General features: G+C 38.7%; 1 protein-coding gene and 1 pseudogene across 1 annotated transcript in view; both read left to right on the forward strand.

Moving 5' to 3' along the window:
* The window catches only part of EMB1135 (RING/FYVE/PHD zinc finger superfamily protein), a 109,076-nt gene that overhangs the window by 79,807 nt on the left and 7,136 nt on the right, over positions 1-22,133 (forward strand). Inside the window, exons 18-27 of the mRNA XM_088954611.1 lie at positions 8,342-8,439; positions 8,520-8,655; positions 9,044-9,150; positions 11,719-11,814; positions 11,947-12,034; positions 12,130-12,250; positions 12,544-12,655; positions 12,745-12,868; positions 12,945-13,022; positions 13,111-13,229. Of these exons, the coding sequence (XP_088810737.1) occupies positions 8,342-8,439; positions 8,520-8,655; positions 9,044-9,150; positions 11,719-11,814; positions 11,947-12,034; positions 12,130-12,250; positions 12,544-12,655; positions 12,745-12,868; positions 12,945-13,022; positions 13,111-13,229 (1,079 nt within the window). The remainder of the gene's footprint in view (positions 1-8,341; positions 8,440-8,519; positions 8,656-9,043; positions 9,151-11,718; positions 11,815-11,946; positions 12,035-12,129; positions 12,251-12,543; positions 12,656-12,744; positions 12,869-12,944; positions 13,023-13,110; positions 13,230-22,133) is intronic.
* On the forward strand, positions 18,901-19,311 carry LOC148846648 (ubiquitin-ribosomal protein eS31 fusion protein-like; annotated as a pseudogene).

The raw sequence follows: 22,133 nt of genomic DNA on the forward strand, positions 1-22,133 counted from the left end.
TGGTGACCAATTTGGTAATAAAATATGCATTCCAAATTTAAGATATTGATGCAATCCCATAAATAAGTTAATACAAGCTAAAACAATGCAAGAAAAAGAATGATATTGAACTTTTTTTTTTGATAAATGAGTGTAATTTTGTTAATTCAAATAACGAAAATACAATCAGCCTAGGAGGATGATATTGAATATTTAATTTAGTTGAAGACTGTTGAAACTGAAGAGAGGAGAGAGTTGAGTGTTCTGCAATGAGGGTTCTGAGAAGAGGATTTCGAACACTCTATCTCAGCCCTCTAACACTGTTTTATTAGATATATTTGAGTAATTACAAGGAGGCCCTTAGTTGGGCAAGAATTTATAAAGAACTTAAAAAAACCTTAATATTGATAGGATGGGCCCAAAATAACAAGAAGAATAAACAACCTATGGGCCATTCGGCCCATCTTCTCTACACTCCCCCTCAAGCTGAGCATAGATGTCAATCATGCCAAGCTTGCTGGTATCGTGCTGAAGTTTTGCCTTGGGAATGCCTTTGGTAAGAAAATCTGCCAATTGTCCTTCAGATGTGATGATAGGAAGACACTTCACCCAAAGAGACCCTTTCCCTAACGAAGTGTCGATCAACTTCAATATGCTTGGTTCAATCATGTTGCACTGGGTTGTGAGCAATGTTGATGGCAGCCTGATTATCACAGTACAACATCATTGGCTTGTCATATTCAACTCCAAGTTCTTCCATCAAAGATTTTAGCCATAATAATTCAGAAACTCCATGTGCCATGGCCCTATATTCTGCTTTAGCAGAAAACCGAGCAACAACCGATTGTTTCTTGCTTCTCCAAGAAACAACATTACCAGCTACCAAGCTGCAATACCCAGAGGTAGATCTTCTGTCATCAATGTTCCCGGCCCAGTCAGCATCGGTGTAAGCTTCAAGTTTCATATGACCATGCTTGGCAAACAGAATACCCTTTCCAGGGGAGCCCTTCAAATAACATAGGATTCTCTCTACAGTTGCCAAATGAGTGTCTCGAGGAGCATGCATGAATTGGCTAATGCAACTGACTGCATATGCATTATCTGGCCGAGTCATGCATAGATACAAAAGTTTCCCAAGAAGTCTTTGAAAGATTCCTTTGTCTTCTAACAATGTCCCTTCTGAGGCTGAGAGTTTATGACTCATATCAATAGGAGTAGTAGCTGGTCTAGCACCCATCTTTCCAGTTTCAGAGAGCAAGTCAAGAGCATACTTCCTTTGGGAGATAAGAATCCCATCCTTGGATCGAGCCACTTCTATGCCAAGAAAGTATTTCAATTCCCCCAAATCTTTAATCTCAAACTCTGTATGGAGAAAGGATTTTAGATCATGAATTCTCGAGGCATCATTACCCGTCACTACAATATCATCTACATATACAATGAGGTATACTGCCAGAGGTCCACTCCTCTTCACAAAAAGAGTATGATCAGACTGTGTCTGCACATAACCAAAGTTAACAAGTGCTGTTCTAAATCTCTCAAACCATGCTCTAGGGGACTGTTTTAGTCCATAAAGAGATTTCTTCAGCCTACATACCTTCCCTTTTATATCAGTTCCATACATCCCTGGAGGAAGAGACATGTAAACCTCCTCATGTAATTCACCATTCAGAAATGCATTATTCACATTCAATTGATAAAGGGGCCAGTCAAAGTGAGCAGCTAAAGATAGAAGAACCCTCACAGATGTCATCTTGGCAACAGGTGCAAAAGTCTCTAAATAATCAATCCCATATGTCTGTGTATAGACTTTTGCAACCAGCCTGGCCATGTACCTTTCAATGGTGCCATCAGCTCTGTATTTGATAGTAAAGACCCACTTGCAACCAATAGGATCCTTCCCTTTAGGAAAATCCACCACTTCCCATGTGTCATTCTTGTGTAGGGCATCTATTTCAGATTTCATAGCATCCCTCCATTCTGGAATCTTAAGAGCTTCTGACACATACCTGAGAATAGGATGAGAAGCAACAGAAGAGAGATAGGCAAAATATGAAGGTGAAAGCAAACTGTAAGAAAGGTGCTAGGAAATGCAGTGTGCAGTGCACTTCCGTTTTCCTTTTCTAACAGCAATGGGAATATGAAGGTCAAGGAAGGATGAATCCAAAGGTGCTGAACCAGTACCTGTTGTCTCTTCTATGTCTGGAAGTGCAAGAGGCTTATGTGTTGTTGGAGAAACAACCTGCACATTTCTGGATCTTCGCCTTTGATACACCTTGGGATTGAGGATAGGACGAGGAGGTAGGGTACTGGGACAAGGAGAATGGAACGACTGATCCAACCTTGATTCATTTGAGGGAGAGGCAGACACATCAAGGGACTCAACAGGGACATGAAGAGGAAGAGCAAACACTTGTGTCAAATCCTCCCCTGTGGACAATGTCCTTCTGGAGAGGAACCATAAAAAGGGGAAAACTCATCAAAGGTGACATCCATTGAGACATACCGATTGCCAGACTTTGGATCAAAACAGCAATAACCCTTATGTTTGGGGGAACATGTACATAACAGGTGCAGCCAAAGACACGAATAGGAACAGGAAAAAGGTCTTTGTCCGGATTAAGAAGAGTGAAGGGAGACTTAAACCCCAAAACCCTGGATGGCATGCGGTTTATAAGATAGGTAGCAGTAAGTACAGCATCACCCCAAAACCTGGTAGGAACATGTGAGGCAAATAAGGTACTTCTTGCAACCTCAACAATATGCTTGTTTTTCCTCTCAGCAACCCCATTCTGTTCTGGGGTCCTAGCACATGAGCTTTGATGAATAACCCCCATGTAAGAAAGATAGCAGGATAGGTTTTTTCTCAAGGTCTTCTTTTGCATTGTCCAATCTGAAGATTTTAATCCTGGTATCAAATTGGGTTAGAACAAATTCATGGAATTGTTTTACAAGTCTTGGACTTCATCATGGGATTTCATCAGGAATATCCAAGTGAATCGTGAAAAGTCATCAATAAACATGATAAAATATTTGTAGCCACCCATGGAGGGTAAGTGGTAAGGCCCCCACACATCAGAATGCACAATATTAAAAGGAACAAAAGATCTTTTATTTCTCAAAGTATACTTGCTTCTACAATGCTTTGACAATTCACAAGACTCACAATGAAGACTGGACAGACTAATTCCCATAAACAGTTCAAGGAATAGATGACTCAAGGTCGAAAAAGACAGATGACTAAAACGACAATGACACAACATAATCCGACTAATAGACTCTGAAGAGATAGATCCTAGAGCAACATGCCCAAGATGATCAGTGCATTGTCCCGAAGTATCAAGCAGGTATATTCCGTTTGCCTCATGGCCACTCCCAATCACCTTCTGAGACTCCAGATCCTGAAAAACACAGTAGGAAGGAAAAAAGGTTACACAACAGTTTAGTGACTTGGTTAAACTGCTCACAGACAACAAATTTGTATTTAGTTTAGGTACATGAAGGGCAGAAGGTAGGTACAAGGAATCCGTAGCCTTGATGGTTCCCTTACCAGAGATAGGGGCAAGTGAACCATCAACTAAAGTGATTTTATCATGTCCAGGAAGTAAGTCATATGAAACGAACAAGGTAGACAGATTGGTCATATGGTCAGAAGCACCTGAGTCAATAATCCAAGGGATCTTGAGATTACCTGAAGAGGTAGCATGATTATCAGAAGTCCTTATACATGAATGATCAAATGCTGAAGTAGTAGCATTTCCTGAAGGGTCGGAAGCAGAGGTCACATCACTCAGCTGACTGATCATCTTCCCAAACTTTTCATATTCTGCTCTCATGGCTGCCAACTGTGCAGAAGCAGACATCTCTTCACTATCTGGCCCGACAGCTACATTTGCACTTCCTGATCTTTTACTATCATATTTTTTCTGAAACCGAATGGGAACAAGATTAGGATGTAACTTCCAGCACTTGTCTTTGGTGTGCTTCGACTTCTTGTAGTACTCACACATAACTTCTTTCTTTCCTATGCCACTAGAAGATCCAACATTTCCTTTAGGTTTAATCCCCATATTGGCAAAGTGATCGATAATATCAGCCCCTTGAACCTGGACAACCCATCTGCTCTTTTCACTACTCACCAATGCATAAGCTTGTGACAAAGAGACACACTCCTTGGAAAGAATATTCTGCTTTGTGATATCATATTCCGGGTTTAGTCCAGTTAAGAACTCAAAAACCCTGTTCCTTTCAACCAATTTTTTGTAGGTCTCTGCATCATTAGTGGTGTCCCATGTTACAGCTTCTATTTGGTCAATCTCTTGCCATAGGGATTTCAGGGTTGAGAAATATACAGCAAGAGGTTTCTCTCCTTGCCTTAAATTCTTTACATCACTTCTCAATTTATATGCCCGGGCCACATTGAGTTTTAGTGAATAGGTTTCTGCAACACTGTCCCAAATTTCTTTTGCTGAATTCTTCCATAGGTAGTGTTGACTGATTTGTGGCTGCATTGAGTTCAAAAGCCACCCAATGACAGTGTAATTTTCTTGCATCCACTTCTCGTAGGATGGATCATCTTCTGGGGGAGCCTTCTTACTCTCGGAAATGAACCCCCACTTTCCTCTACTACATACATGAATCTTTCCTGATTGTGACCATGCCAGATAATTAGTTCCATCTAGTTTAACTGTGGTACAGTCAATAAGGAATCACTTGGAGTCCCCTGACCCAGTCCATATTCAGCACTACTTTTGTTTTCAAACTCTGAGGAGTACATCATGTAAACACTCCAAATATGATTTCAGATGACTTCTACAAGTATGCTGAATAAGGACAAGCAATAACTGAGTTCAGCCGACCACAAGGAGGCAACACATTGAGTTCAGCCGACCACAAGGAGGCAACACACTGAGTTCAGCCTTCAAGAAGTAATCAGAAACTCCTAGGCACTGTGCACTCAGCCGAAGTACCTTTTCAAGGTTGTACACTCAGCCATGAAGAGTAAGTACCAATCGGTATTGTTGAATAGGCCTTTTCACAAACACGACCTTTTCACAAACACAGTGTGGGCAATAGAGACAACCCCACTGTCAAGGAAGAGAAAAGACCCCCAAAACAGTTCGTACTGCCCCCTAAAACAGCCGAACAAGAGTAACAATACACAGCCTTGTTACAAGGATATTTCGACAGGTTTTAACAGTCCAAGAAGAAGAGAAAGATAGCCCAGAAATTTCTGGGTTAAACCAGATTTAATGCAGTTGAAGGTAGTACAGAACAGCTAGGATTTTCGGGCACTTCAACAGTCCAAACACAGTCGAAGGTAATACAAAACAGAACCAGAAAACTGAGCACAACTTACAGTTCGAGCTTCAACAATCCAAACACAGTCGAGCTTCAAAAAAGGAACCAGAAAACTGAGCACAACTTACTGTTCGAGCTTCAACAGTCCAAACATAGTTGAGCTTCAAAAACAGAACCGAGCTGTTCCCCTTCCCCTTTTTTCTTCTTCTCTGATTCTTCCTGGTCACCGAACCCCTTCTCCAAGAGATTCTAGTCTTGGGCTCGTCCAATGACCTCCAAGAATCAGGCAATACGTGACTAAGCCTCCAGGCCTAGGATGTTCAAGTTCAGATATGCCCTGATACCATGTTGAAACTGAGAGAGGAGAGGAGAGTTGAGTGTTCTGCAATGAGGGTTCTGAGAAGAGGATTTCGAACACTCTCTATCTCAGCCCTCTAACACTGTTTTATTAGATATATTTGAGTAATTACAAGGAGGCCCTTAGTTGGGCAAGAATTTACAAAGAACTTAAAAAAAACTTAATATTGACAGGATGGGCCCAAAATAACAAGAAGAATAAACAACCTATGGGCCATTCGGCCCATCTTCTCTACAAAGACAAAATTTCTAAAGAAAGTGTTCAACCTTGCCTATTTGATATGCCTTTGTATTTGTAGCAACTCCATATCAACACACTATTGATTAGAAGAAAACTCAAAAGAATTCCTCCACTGCCTTATTCTATTTTATGCTTATTTTTTTTCTATTTTATATTCTATCATTGAATCATGTTCCGTCACAAGATTTAAAGAAACATCATGAATATAACAAATATTCAACAGCATTTCAAATAATTAGAGATACAATCAAGAAATAAAGCTTTAAAATGACTTTTTGGTTGATTAGATTGACTAGTCATTAGTCATTAATCAATTAGTCAACTTAGTCAATGCTTAGTCGTTCCAGGTGATCACATCATGAGTATTGACCAACTAGTTAGTGATGCAGTTTTCCTGGCCTTCAACTGACTAGTTAGTTGGCTTGTTGATGCTTTATTAAATAGTGAAAATAGTAAGGCTGACCAAGTAATTTCATAGAAGTATGTTGGCTGTCAGATCTGGATATTTCATAGGGGTTACAAGGATCTTCTCAAGAAAGTTAAGTGGCTGACAAGAAACATGACAGTAAGCTTTCGGTGGGTTAGATCAGCAAATGCTATGGATATGGTTTCCTGGCCTTGGCAAGCAGACTTGTCATCACTTACTGATATCTTGCCCATTTGTTTCAGAGATCTGGTGTTGGTTTTTCTCTCCTTTTGGTTAGGTGGACCCCCCCTCCCGCCGAAATGTACAAAGCCTATTCCATTCCGCTTCTGTTAGGAGGTTGAAGAAGAGAGGGAAAATTCTGTGGAGATGTATAAGAGCAGCTATATGTTGGACAGTCTGTGAGGAAAGGAATCAAAGGACCTTTCATGGGAAAGAAAGAAATAAGGGTGCGATCATTGAATTAAGACTTTGAAGCTCTTTGAAAATTATTCAGAAGGAGACATTATCAGGAAGTGGAAAGAAGTGGCTTGGTCAACTCCAAGGGAGATTTCATCTAACCCATTTTGGTCTCCTCCAGCTTTGGGGTTCACTAAACTAAACTTTGATGGTAGTAGCGAAGGAAATCCAGGCCCGTCAGGTATAGGGGGAGTTTTCAGGGATGGAGAAGGTTGAATTATTGCCTTGTTTTCTGGTTCTATTGGATGGGGGATTCTCTTAGAGCTGAAATATTGGCTGTTTTGGAAGGGTTAAAAAGGGCCCAAGAGTTGAATATCAGAAAACTAATGGTGGAAGGTGATTCTAAGCTGGCTATCAATTGGCTGTGAAGGATGATGTTAGTTTGTGGAAATTTCTAAATGAGAAAAAGAAAGTTAGACTGCTCATTCAAAAATGGAAGTCAAGTTTCAGTAGACTAAGAGAAGTGCCAATTCCTTGGCAGATTCATTGGCCAAACAAGGGGTGGGAAGAGTCAATTTTTTCTGGGCGACATTATAAATTGAACTATCTTTGTTGGGAAGGTTAAGAGTTTTTATCCCTCCTCTTGTACTTTTTTTCTATTAATATCTATTAATCAAAGTTTCTGTTATTTATCAAAAAAATGTTTTCTTTTCTTTTTTTTTGATTTTCACCATAAATTCTGAAAATGTCCTACAATTAATCCAAAGGACTTGGCTTATTGCGTCGTTGGGTTTCTCATACACCTATTTAAAGGTGTTTTCAGGAAACCAATTATTTTATTGATTAAAGAATATAAAAATATTTATAAAAATGAAAATTTGAAAAAAAAAACTAAAAAACTAAAATGTGTGGGGTAAAATGTATCAATACACACCTGCCGATACAATTGGATGTATTGATATTTTAAACCATGCTTGTATTGGGTACCATTGCTGTCTCTACCTTAAATGTTTTGGCCCTTTTGGGTTGATCAATGCAAATTAGTGAGAAATATGTCTTGTCAGTTGTCGCATCACATAGGTGAGTCAAACTAGAATATGCATGTCTAGGACTGATCATTGATGTTTATAGTCGAAATATCAAATGTACAGTTTCAGGTAGAAACATTAATTTGTATCGATTAACTGAAAGCATTTCAGGTAAAAAAAAATATCTATCTGAAAAATTTGTATTGATCAACCTAAAATGTTTCAGGTAGAAACAGCAATGGTACCAAACACAACCTTAATGTGTATTATTAAAAACTCCTGAATTCCTCTCCTTTGATCTGGAGCTTTTTTTGAACAGGAGCAGACAACCTGTACCTGTTCTGATAACATTTTCAAACCTGCTGATCGACGAGAATTCCTCACTCTTGTAATTAACTTGTGTGCTAGATAAAAAGGAATTTGAGATGTCGAAATATGCCTTAAGTTGATCCCATCAGATAGAATTGTTGGCATTAAACAGAATGGAATGGTGAAACAGGATTCATATAGCTGACCCTACATAGTTGGGATAAGGCTTTTCTGGTTCATCTTTTACTGCTTTATCTTAAAATATAATGGACACTAGCCACCCAATTTCTACTTTTCATGCAGCTTGGAGGGCCTGATAATGTTGCAGAAATGACAGGCAGACGAGGCATGCTTGTAAGAGCCACTACTGGTAAAGGTGTTATTTATCAGGCACGGAACACGTAAGTCTGGATTTTTTCCTTCATTTCCTTAGTTTCTAACAATATAATGTAATTGGTTGAAATTGTAAGTTATTTTACAGAAAGGATGTGGCCTTGGAAATGGTTAACATGCATGAGAAGAAACTATTCATGGATGGTAAAAAGTTGGTTGCTATAATTTCTGAAGCTGGATCTGCTGGTGTTTCTTTGCAAGCAGATAGAAGGGCTTTAAATCAGGTAGAATGAGTTGACTCTTGACCTTAGTAACTACTGGAAGTGAATGCTTTTTTTTTTGTCTTGTTTCGTTTTTCTATATCTTCTACTAGAAGATTCTTGACCTTAGTAATATAACTGATGGTTAATAATGTGTTTGGATTCAGCATCCCTTCTTGAGTTGAATGTTTTAAACTTGTGATCTCTTTTGTGCCTGTTGGCTTTTACATGCCAGAAAAGAAGGGTCCATCTAACTCTGGAACTTCCTTGGAGTGCTGACCGAGCAATTCAAGATTCTTGACCTTAGTAACATAACTGATGGTTAATAATGTGTTTGGGTTCAGCATCCCTTCTTGAGTTGAATGTTTTAAACTTGTGATCTCTTTTGTGCCTGTTGGCTTTTACATGCCAGAAAAGAAGGGTCCATCTAACTCTGGAACTTCCTTGGAGTGCTGACCGAGCAATTCAACAGTTTGGACGAACTCATCGTTCAAATCAAGCTTCTGCACCAGAGTATAGGTGAGCTTATCACTTCCTTTTATACATAATAGAGTATTACATATATTCATAAGTGAAATGTATAAAAGAAAGGATTGATACACAGAGGGTCTAATTGAAATTAGTTCAATGAATGACTGCTCCTCTACCCCCAAAAGAAAGGGGAAGAGCAGAGGAAAGGAGACCTGCCAACTACCATCCTAAGGTAGTAACCAAAACTTGAAGCCAAAATAAAAGAAAGGATTGTATATGCCATCATATACAATATAGTTTTGTTATCTGCTATTCATTTGTTTCAAGTTGCCTTGGTAAGCATTTCCAGCTCAGTGTGGCCTGCAAATTTCTGGGCTTACCGTGGGTTTTATGTTCAGACCCAGCTCAGCATGCAATAGTATAGTATAGTATAGTACAATAATATGTTATATGTATATAAATTATAACACATTTATACATATGTTATATAGTATATAGTATACAATATTATAAATATTTTTTGTAATAAAATGAAATTTAATGAAAGAAAAAGAGAATGATAAAAGGTGGCCAAAGATCACCTGAGAGAAGGAAACAAATGTTATAAATGTTATAAAAGAGTTCCAACCCCAACACCCCTACAAAACCTATAAAAAAACAAAACTTCAAAATTTTTACCCACGTCAACTTAAAAGCATCACCACAATCCAAAACTGACCACAGAAGGAAACAAATGTTATAAATATTAAATGCCATATATTTAATGGCAGAGGCCAAAAGTTGAGGCAGGTACCTCTCTCATTGTATCTTGTTCATTTTAGTGCATCTGTTTTAATATTATCACTGATCACATAAAGAAACATATATTTTCTAGATATATTTCATTTGGATCTTCCATATTTGACTCTTCACTCTTAAATGGATTTTCATTGAAGGTTTTATTCATTTTTATTTGCAGAATGTTGTATTCAAATTTATCATTTTTTTTATGTAGCTATTTTACTTTGTAGAAAAGTATTCTCTTGTCAGTGAATGCATAGTTTGGTGTGATAGGTGATTAGGAGGTTATGAACGCTAAGGACAAGGATAGACATGATTGACATGGATCCTTGGAACCTATGGTACCATTTAAGAGAAGCCATGATTTTTTCAACCAATCTGTATTGCTTGTTCAGCTGGATGCCAAGGTCTGCTAACAGTTTGGAAGATAATTAACAAGGATGGGAGTGAATAGGATGGAATTGGAGTGGAGTTACTGGAGTATTCTGGGTCCAGGGGCAGCAATTGTAACTTAAGGTGTTGGTTTCTTTTTGTTGGTGCTGTCAGTGATTTACAAGGCGTGCCTAGGTGCACAGTCGAGGCACGTTTTAAGGTATGCATCTCGCCTAGGTCCTAGGCACAGCATTTTCAAAAGGCACGTGCCTGGTGCACCTTGAACTTTTGCCCAGGTGTGTTTTTTGAAATTTGTGCATTTTGCCTTTTTTTTTTTTAATCCTAGTGGCTAGGTCGAGGACTCTACCCTTAACTCCCAATCAATCCCCTTGAGGCAATCCCAAACATGTTCTTACAAAAATTGTTTTATAATTTCAGTTAACCTTTAAAAATATTTTTTATTAGGATGAGTGAATGAATAAAATTAACAAATAGGATGTTCTTGGAGCTTCAAGGGTCTTGGTACAAAGGTGGCTCTTAGAATCAGGAATTCCAAATGTTTAACATCACATTAGTGAATTGAAGTAATGCAATTGGGAAAAAAATAATGTGATTGAATATTATGTTTGATTTATTTTTACATTTTCATTTTATATTTTTACATGATTGAATGTTTTACTTTTTTTTTCGCATTTTTCTGAATTTTGCCATTTTTTGCAGCTTTGAAAAAGGCACACACCTTGCCTTATGCCTTGTGCCCCTCAGGCACAAAATGCACCTTGCTTTTTTGAGACACTGGGCATATCGTATTCTATCATAGGACCACCAGAACACTAAATGCATTGAATTTGGGGGTTTGTATAATTTTAAAGGAAAATACGCCTCTTAGAGATGTCCTGACCCAATTCCTGAAACTTTTCATTTTAATCGTAGTGTATCAGCCATTTGAAATGCACACCATGATAATTCGTTGTATTGTTTGTATCAGTACTTTGAACCTTGGTTAGTGATCCAAAATAGTAACTGACATGGCTTTTAGTGTTAAAAGTAGATTTTATTGGCATAGAGCAAAACGCAGGAGCATGTTTTGTGTAGCAGAACTTCCATAGGTGGGAGTGGTGGTGCTGTCAATTATGATAATTTTGATCAAATTTTAACTTACATTCAACATATGCCTTTTATCCCAAACAAGAGAATAAAATAATTTGTTTTCTAGAAGGAAATGCTTGGTAGTTTTAGTTTCTCGTTTGGTGTTTTTTAATTGGTGTTGTTTTAGTTACTCGTTACAATCTTCTTATTCCCTAATATTTAAATCCTGTATATATTAATTGATCTAAGCAGATGCATATTAGACCAGTTTGTCTTATTCAGCTGATTATATCTGTTGCACTCATTTCTTCCAGGTAATATGGGCATGCCATTCTTGTCTGACCAGATTCATTTAGTCTCATGTATGATTTGCAGGCTCCTATTTACCAATCTTGGTGGTGAACGCCGGTTTGCATCTATTGTTGCAAAGAGATTAGAATCACTTGGGGCCTTAACACAAGGAGACCGAAGGTAGGTTTGGTAGTATTTTCAATTACTGATTATTGATGAGCTTTGAATTTGTGTTTTGCATTATTGTCCTCAAACAACTGAACTATGTCATGAACAAAACATGTTCTGAATATTTAGCTTTATGTGTTGCAGAGCAGGACCATCATTGAGTGCTTACAATTATGATAGTGCTTATGGAAAAAGGGCCCTGATGATGATGTATAGAGGAATCATGGAACAGGTTTTATCATCATGTTGTTTCAATATTAGTATTTCCTTATTGTGCACTAGCAAAGCAATGCTGAGGTATGAATTGACTCGTGTTTAGTTTTTCAGGATTCCCTACCAGTTGTACCTCCAGGATGTTCATCTGAAAAGCCAGAAACCATTCAAGATTTTATCATCAAGGCAAAAGCTGCTCTTGTGTCTGTTGGAATAGTCAGGGACACAGTTCTTGGTATCTTTCTTTTTCCCACCTAAGCTATCTGGTAACATTAAACTAATTGGCTTTTTTTTTTCGATAAAGAAGAGTGACAGAACATTTCTTTCTTAAGAATATTCAATAAAGATGGTCTAAATTGAAATGGTTTTTCTTTCATCGGTTTCGTTTTCCATAGTGAAGTGTTTTCTAATGCTGGAATCCTTGGCTTGGTTATAGCCCTTGGACCAGAATTTGTAGGAATACTTTGATGATATGATGCTCTTTTTCTTTTTCTTTTTTATTTTAATTTTTAACATTCCTTGTTATAGGTAATGGAAAGGATTCTGGGAAAGTTTCCGGCCGTATAGTTGATTCAGACATGCATGATGTTGGCCGTTTTCTCAATCGTCTATTGGGACTGCCTCCTGAGATCCAAAATAGGTCTGTCATCAATTGGTTGGATAGCTGATGTGCTTGTAGTGAAAAATATTCTTGGATTTACAAATTTTAATGCTACCATTAAAATACAGGCTTTTTGAGTTATTCGTCAGCCTTCTTGATCTTCTCGTTCAGAATGCACGCACTGAAGGTCATTTTGATTCAGGAATTGTTGATTTGAAAGCTAATGTTATTGAACTAAAGGGGACCCCAAAGGTTATTTCTCCTACAAGAACTCCTGCTAGCGTTGTTGCTGCCTGTTGCTCTATTTATTAATTTTCTTCTTTTGCAGACTGTTCATATAGATCAATTGTCTGTGGCATCCACTGTACTATTTACCTTCACATTGGATCGCGGAATCACATGGGAGGTAAAAGATTTGAGTCTACCAAATATCTGGTGGTCATAATGCAAAAAAAAAAAAAAAACAATTATTCATGACTTTTTCTTCCTTGTAGTCTGCAAGCACCTTGCTTGATGAGAAGGAGAAGGATGGGCTTGGTTCAAGCAATAACGGTTTCTATGAATCTAATAGGGAATGGTTGGGAAGAAGGCATTTCCTATTAGCATTTGAAGGGTATGATGATTAACTTTTTTACACTTACGTTTTGTACTGGAGCTCTATAGGCACTTTTTTCCTGGTTATCAAAAAGGAACTGCTAATAGGCAACAGGATACCTAGTTGCCTAAGTGCCTAGCTTACAAACGAGACCTATAATTTATAGATATGATTTGTATTTACTGTGGCATATTTTCACTTGTTATTTTGTAGCAAAAAAATGATAAAATAAAACCAACAGTAATGGGTTTTACATATCGAAATACATAAACTCATGAATTTTTATCTAGCAAAACAACTGCACATTTGAATCTAAGAAAGTAAGTGTTGCAGAAAAAATGAAAAACAAGCAAATAATTAATTAACATATCAATACATGTACTATATATATTATCGTATACATCATGGAGCACAAACTGAAATACAACATAATACGAAACATGTTATAATGTGCCTGCTTTGGACTTATTACTTGATTATCACCTAGCATAGTCTTGATTATAGCATTTATTTGATGCGACTTTCATTGAGATGACTGCTACAAATTATTATTCTTTTACTTGATGATGATCAGTAAAACGTTGTTTTTCCTCCAAACAGTTGTGGATATTATCCATCTGGGTTTGGTGAGTTGAAAACATCCCTCTTGAAGTATAGAACTGCTGGAGATTAGATGCAAAACCAGAAAACAAACAAGAGAAGATTAAGAAGATGAGAGAGAGAGAGCTGGCGGCAATGAGAGTTAGAGAGTGAGGGGTTCAAACTAAACCTCCCTCTAACACTCTAAAACATTGTATTAAGTTAATCTTTGAATTATTACAGAGAGGCCCTTGGGTGGGAAAGAAATTACAAAAATAAAGTATATAAGAGTATGGGACCAGAATAAGGCCCATTACAGAGGAAAACATAAACATATCATAGAATGACAGCCTATGGGCCATTCGGCCCATCTTCTCTACACTCCCCCTCAAGCTGAGCATAGATGTTAATCATGACCAGTTTGCCAGTGTCATGTTGAAGCCTTTCCTTGGAAATACCCTTGGTGAGGAAATCTACCAATTGTCCTTCAGAAGTAATGAATGGAAGACACACTTCACCAGAAGAGACTCTTTCTCGAATAAAGTGTCTATCAACCTCAATACATTTGGTTCTATCATATTGTACTGGGTTGTGAGCAATGTTGATGGTAGCCTGATTATCACAGTACAAGATCATGGGTTTGTCATGATCAATCATAAGTTCTTCCATTAAGGACCTTAGCCACAACAATTCAGAGACTCCATGTGCCATGGCTCTATACTCTGCTTCTGTAGAGGATCGGGCCACAATTCATTGTTTCTTACTCCTCCAAGAGACAACATTACCAGCCACCAGACTGCAATACCCTGAAATAGATCTTCTATCATCAATATTTCCAGCCCAATCAGCATCAGTATATGCTTTAAGTTTCAGATGACCATGCTTGGTAAGTAGAATTCCTTTTCCTGGAGAGCCTTTCAGATAGCACAAAATTTGTTCTACTGCTGCCATATGAGTATCTCTAGGAGCATGCATGAACTGGCTAATACAACTGATAGCATACGCAATATCTGGCTGAGTCATGCACAAGTACAGAAGCTTTCCAAGAAGTCTCTGAAAGACCCCTTTGTCTTTCAACAATGTTCCATCTGAAGCTGAAAGTTTGTGACTCATACCAAGGAAGATGCATCTGTGGGCTTTTGGTTCAAACTTATGTCTCTGGGCACTTGGAATGTGAGCATAACAGGTATAGCCAAACACACGAAGAGGAATCGGGAAGAGATACTTGTCTGGATGAAGAAGACTGAAGGGGGATTTAAACCCTAAAACCCTGGATGGCATACGGTTTATGAGATAGGTAATAGTAAGAACAACATCACACCAAAATCTTGTGGGAACATGTGAAACAAACAAAAGGCTCCTTGCAACTTCAACAATATGTCTATTTTTCCTTTCACACCACTACTGATTTCACAAAACCATGAATCACACTGACATTAATTCAGCAACTGATTGACCACATACAAGCCCTCTTGAAGCTGCTCAATAGAGATTGAGCATCACAAGCACTACCACAGAACCATAGCTGTCACACATGGTACAGATTTGTCTGACCTTTTCAGAGGGCACTACAAGTCCAAAGAAAACATCAACTACTGCCACTACAGTAACCTGTCATTCAATTCAAGTCACTTGTGACCAACAAAGGCTTCAAAACAACTACAGACCCACATAAAAGGGTCAAAGTTACCCTTACACCATTCGGCCACTGTAAACACAGCCTATTATTGGACTTTTTTCCAAGAACCAAGGCTACAAACAACTTAGTTTTCTAGGTTCTGATCAGTCCAAGCAGATTTTGAAAGCTTTCAACCCAGAAATACCAACAACAAAAAAAAAAAGGTAACCAACCTCCGATGGAGAGCTTCAATCGACCATCCACTTTTGAAGTTGTTTTTCTCTTGAAAAACAGTCAAGTTCTGCACAGAGGAAGAAGGACTGAAGTGTTCTTAGACCTAGGTCGAATCTGTGTTCTCCATTTTCAGCCTAGAAAGAAGAAAAAAAATGAGGTCACGAACAAAGAGGAGCAGGGGAGGAGGTTTAGAGAACAACATCCTGCTTTGATACCATGTTTGTTTTGTAGCTATAGTAGTTCAAACCCGAAGAAGAAGAAGAAGAAGAAAAAGAAGAAGAAGAAGAAGAAGAAGAAGAAGAGAACAGTCGAACCTGCTAGCCTAAACCCTATCAGTCGACCCTAATATGGATTAGCCTCTAATTAGTAATACAAAGACTAAACTACCCCCACTTAAGTATGGGACATGAAGTCTCTATTAAAACTACCACATAAGCACATAACCTAATAGAAATAAAATGACTAATCTACCCTTATTCGGCTAGCTCTAACAGGGTGGATTGGGAACTAGTCTCTAGGAGTAGGGCTGATGGAGGTTTATGTTTAGGTAACATACGGAGAAAAAATGAAGCCTTGTTGGGGAAATGGCTGTAGAGGTTGGGAGGTGGAGGGGTAAACTATGGACGAGGGTAATTTTAAGTATTCATGGTCAAGATGATGATGAATGGGACACTGGGACTTTGGCAAGGTCTGTTGGTGCCTCTCCTTGGAAATCTATACATGCCATTCTTCCTTCATTTTTGTAGCACATCTGGTATGACCTCTACTCTGGGAATCAGTTAAAGTTTTGGGAGCACATTTGGGTGGGTGAGATACCTTTGAAAGACCAATTCCCTTCCTTGTTTTCATTCTCCCGGTTTTAGGGCAAGGTTGTGTCCAATTTTCTAGTTCCTTTCGAGTCTAATTTTGGGTTTGATTGAGATCTGGGGCTTAGAAGAGGCTTAAGAGATGTAAAGGTTGAACAAGTTTTGAGTCTGGTTCAGATCTTAGACCGGGTGGGGTTGGATCCTTTTGAGAGGGATAAGAGACTATGGACCTTAACTCCCTCTGGAACCTTCTCTTGTGCCTCTTTTTTCAAGTCCCTACTGCTTTCATCCACTCTATTTGCACAAAACTTTCTAGTTAAGGTTTTTTTGGGGTGAACCTATTCCTCCAAGGATTGGAGCCTTTTGTTGGGAAGCCTTCCTCGGAAGATGTATTACTTGTGACGTTCTCCAAAGAAAAAGGCCTTTTTGGTGCTTGTCTCCAAATTGGTGCATTCTTTGCAAGGCTAATGGTGAAAGCTCCTAGCACTTATTAGTTTTTTGCCCCTTTGCTACTGATCTTTTGGAATGGTTTCTTTCCTCTTTTGTTTGCAGGTGGACCCCACCGCCAAACATTCATAGCTTGTTTAGCCCCTCATTCTTTAGTTGGCCAAACAAAAGGGGAAGGATAATGTGGAGATGTGTGAGGGCTGCTGTTTGCTGGATTCTCTTTGGGAGGAAAGGAACACCAGAATTTTCTTGAAGTTGAAAGAAGTAAAGAATGTCTTATTGAAGTAGTAACAATGAGGGTGGTACATTGGCTGAAATCCTTGGACCTGTTTGTTGATATTTCTACGGATATGTTGCTGAATTGGATAGAGGCGGCAAATTATGTTCTTGCTCGCTCTTTAATTTGTCCTATGTGGTCACCACCAGGAAGCGGACTTATAAAGCTAAACTTTGATGGAAGTAGTGAGGGAAATCCAGGTCCATCAGGTGTAGGAGGGGTTTTCAGAGATGAGGATGGGAAGGTGCTCGCTTTGTATTCGGGTTCCATTTGTTATCTTCCTGGAGAGAGTTAAGCCTGTTTATCTCTCTTTGGAGTTCTGTAACTAAATTCTTTTTATCTAATGAATTCCAGTCATTGATTAGCAAAGGGTATGTTTCAGCAAATGATAGTCAAATGGTTCAGTGTTGCACATTACAACTATTCTCCTACATCAGCTTGAACCATAAAGGAACTCCCCCTAATCTGAAACAAGCTTAGTTGCAGTCCATTGGGGTAGCTATGGTTTTGGTCACCATCATCCCTGTTGCCATACCATGCCTTCAGCACTATTTAAGTCCATTAGTGCCTTCTTGAGGTGGCATACAAGGAAGGACAGGAAATTTGTAGTGTGGATGCCTCCACCTGAAGGATGGGTAAAGCTGAATTTTGATGAAAAACTCAGGCCCATTGGAGATAGGATGGGTGCTGAGAGATAATGAAAGCAGAATATTAGCATTGTTTTCAGGCCCCATGGGAATAGGAGACTCCAATAGAGCTGAGATGTTAGCGGTGGTACAAGGTATTCAGATTGCAGAACAACCAGCTTCAGCTATGTGGCGACATAGAGATACGTTAAGGAAAGTCAACTGGATCACAAGAAACATGACTGTTATCTTTCTTTGGGTGGGAAGATCAGCAAATTCCTTAGTGGATGGGTTAGCTAAGCAAGGGGCTTCAAGGGTAAATTGCTAAAACCTCCTTTGAAGTTTGGACCGTTGCTGAAACCTCCCCTGAATTTTGGTAATTGCAATCACCTCCCCCGAACTTTTTGACACAGTACAAGTAGACCCCCTCTGTTAGAATCCTCTAACAAGAGGCATGAAAATGTCGAAAATACCCATTGTCACTTTGCCCAAAATGTTAATTTTCCAAAATTTCTCTTCATATCAATCGCTCAAAGGTAATACTGCAACCTTAAACTCTCTTTTTTTGTTCATAAAGTTTATATTGTTTTTACTGTAGAAACCAGCCTTAATAGTAACTACATGGGTATTTGGGACATTTCCATGTCTCTTGTTAAAGTATTTTAACAAAGGGGGTCTACTTGCAACTATGTCAGACAGCTCAGGGGAGATTATTGCAATTACAAAACTTAAAGGGGAGGTTTCAGCAACAGTGAGAAGCTTCAAGGGAGGTGATTGCAATTACAAAACTTACATAGGCTCATTTATTCTCTAAAGTGATGAGAAGCTTCCAAACCTTCACAAACTCAACTGAACTCATCCTCTCACTCCATCCCCATAAAACAACCCACGTTCGGGATGTGTCGTACAAAACCGTGAAGTGCATCCCATACGAGCAAACCTAGGGCATGATTACAAGCCTTGCGAAATCATTCTTTCCATTAGAGGCCTGAATCTCCTCAAGGAGAGTGATTACAAGCTCTTGCTTGATAATAAATTGGGAATGCAGCCATCCCTTCTTTCGGATTGGGGATTGTTTCTCCTTTGGTCATCGATCTGTGCCATGCAGATCTTCGTAAAAACCCTAACCGGGAAGACCGTAATCCTAGAGGTTGAATCCTCAGACACCATTGACATTGTCAAGGTGAAGATCCAAGACAAAGAGGGCTTACCTCCTGATTACCAACGCTTTATCTTCGTGGAAAGCAGGCTCGAGGACAGCTGCACTTTGGTCGATTACAACATGCAAAAGGAACCTACACTCCACTTGGTTCTTCGACTCAGAGGAGGAACGAAAAAGCTCGCTTTGTTGCAGTTCTACAAGATTGAGGAATTGGGCAAGGTTCAAAAGTTGAGGGAGGAGTTCCTGAATCAGGAGTGTGGGGCTAGGATTTTTATCGCTAACCATTTGGATAAACACTACTGTGGAACGTGTGGGTTAACTTATGTTTATTGAAAGGCTGGAGGTGATTAAAGTTGTTCACGGTAGGTTTATGCATCCACTAGACTTTTAAGAACTCATTGATTTTGTAATTGGAATTTTGGTTATTAGATAAGAGTGCATTCTGGAATTCGTTTAGAATTGTTGTTCTTATGCACTCAATGCTAGATTTGATGGTTTAATTACAAGACTTTAATCATTTATATGGACCAAAAAATTGGGAATGCAGATGTTCAATGGCGGGCATGTAAATCATGGGTTATTGAAATTGGCGGTTTGGTTGTTGAATCAGGAATCTGAGACATTGAAGAAATTGTGGTGTGGGTGGGTTGATATTGGGTCATCGTATATAATGGTCATTATTGGGCATTCATTTGGTTCTGGCGTCACTGTGTTTTTGATGGTGGTGGTGGTCAACCGCACACTCATCAACTTTATCTTTTTTGTTTATTAAGATGAGATTTTTGTTCTTGGGTCATTCTCAGAATTTCTGTGGTGTTCATGTTTTTGATTCAAACGAGCTAAAAGAACAGAGTAGGGAGATTATGGAGAAACCATCGTCAAAATACAAAAGTCAAACAATTGGGTGATGAAAATCAAAGGGACAAGAGGATACATGGCATCGGAGGGGGTGTCGGTGTTCAGTGTCAAAGTTCGATCGAAAAGTCAGAGAGAGAGAAAAGAGAACACAACCGATTGGTGGGTGTGACACAATGTGTCAGTCGACACCCTAAAAGATTTATTTATATTAAAAAGATAAAAGGACAAATCTGCCCTTAGTGTACAAAAAAAAGAGAGTACAAAGAATAGTTATACAACAAATAAAAGTTAAAGTACAAAAATAGCCATGTGGCTAGATCTTCTCACAGTCTCTACACTCCCCCTCAAATTGATGCCTAGGAATAAGCATCAGTTTGTCCATGAGAAATAGATGTCGAGCCCGAGTCATTGCTTTAGTCAACAAGTCTGTTAGTTGGAGCCCGGAGGAGACACGAGGAAGAGATATGGTACCCTCAAGAAGGAGATCGCGGATGAAGTGGCAATCAACATCTATGTGTTTGGTGCGCTCATGGAAGACGGGGTTGGAAGCAATTTTAATTGCACTGACATTGTCTGCATAGAGAGGAACAGATGATGGTGGTTCATGAAGCATTTCAAATAGAGGAGCCCGAAGCCATATGGATCTTACTACACACGGATGACATAGCCTTGTATTCAGCTTCAGTAGAAGATTTGGACATTCTTGCACTTCCACGAGATAAGAGAGTTGCCTAAGAATACACACCAGCCAGTAGTGGATCGTCAAGTGTCAAGGCAACCAGCCCAATCAGCATCCGCATAAGCCATAAGGCTAATAAAGGATGAGAAAGAGAAGAATATCCCATGTGATAGGGTGCTTTGCACATATCTAATGATCCGATGAACTGTAGATAAATGAGGTTGTCTTGGGGAAGACACAAACCGATTCACTATCTGAACTAGATATATCTGGCCGACTTACTAAGATAGGATCTTCAAGGAGAGAACCATCATCTTTGTTGAGTTTCAAGTTCAGTTCTAATGGGCTATCGACAATCTTAGAGTCACTAAGATTTGCTAGTTTGACGGGATCAGTCGCATACTTTTGTTGGTTAACAAAGTAGCCCCGAGAGTTTCTACTCACTTCAAGTCCCAAGAAATATGTCAAAGGCCCCAAGTCCTTCATCTTAAAGGACTCACTGAGTAATTGTTGTAGCCTAGCAATTCCTTCTATATCATCTCCTGTAATGAGAATGTCATCGACATAGAGGAGTAATATCGTTACTCCCTACTTCTGCCTTAAGATGAATAAAGAATAATCAGAAGAACTCTTGATAAAGCCAGCATTAGTGATGACAGATCTGAGCTTCTCAAGCTAGACCCTAGGAGCTTGCTTCAGGCCATAAAGTGACTTCTTCAAATGACAAACAAGTTGTAGGTCTGTACAATATCCAGGAAGGAGCTTCATATAAACTCTCTCTTTCAACTAGGGGTGATCATGGGTCGGGCCTAGGCTTGGCTTTTCTTTCATAACAACGGCTTATGCTAGGCCTAGTCCTCGCTCGCCCCGCATTATGGGCCTAAAAATATAAGTCCGGGCCCGGCCCTATGTGGGCCCAGGTCGGGCCGGACCAAGATTTTGGGCCTAATTATTGTATTTCAGTTCCAAAATTAAACAATTGTATTTTTTTTTTCACTTATTGTCTTGGAGACTATAGTAACCTGTAAGAAACTTTAAAATTAATATCAAGATAAGAGCTTCTAACATAAAAGAAATTAAATAATTATACCTTGTAATTTATAAGTTTCAATTGGTCATTAGTATGCTAAAAATGATAATTTTAACAAACCAATTCTTCTATCAACAAAAAATCAACCTAGAACCTATGATATCTATCAAAAAATAACTATCCATTGTTATGTAATATCCACAAAACAACTTTAAACATCTCTATAAGGGGCTCCATCTTTCATTCAACTCATATAAATAAAAAGTGAAATAAAAAAGATATTAGCAAACTATGAAAAATAGTTAAAATTAAAATAAGTAATAAAACATTGAGAACAGTTTCAATTTTACCCAAAACTTGCAACCACTCTAAACTCCAGATTTATCTTCATCAATGGAGTCTTCATCACTAGAAGATTCGTCTTTTGGTAAGAGAGGGAGAGTTGGGTGCGGCGGTGGTTTTGTGAAATTGGTGAGAGAGAGCCGAGAAGATTAGGATTTAATACTTTCTTTTTAGTAATTTCTACATTTCATTAAATACTAGATTAGAATTTGGTAAGATCTAAGACCGTTGGATTGAAATCTTTAATCTTCTACAATTCTCTAT

The sequence above is a fragment of the Nelumbo lutea genome, chromosome 7 (genome assembly GCF_056320005.1).
Source record: "Nelumbo lutea isolate HS-2025 chromosome 7, American lotus-T2T, whole genome shotgun sequence".
Taxonomy (NCBI): Eukaryota; Viridiplantae; Streptophyta; class Magnoliopsida; order Proteales; family Nelumbonaceae; genus Nelumbo; species Nelumbo lutea.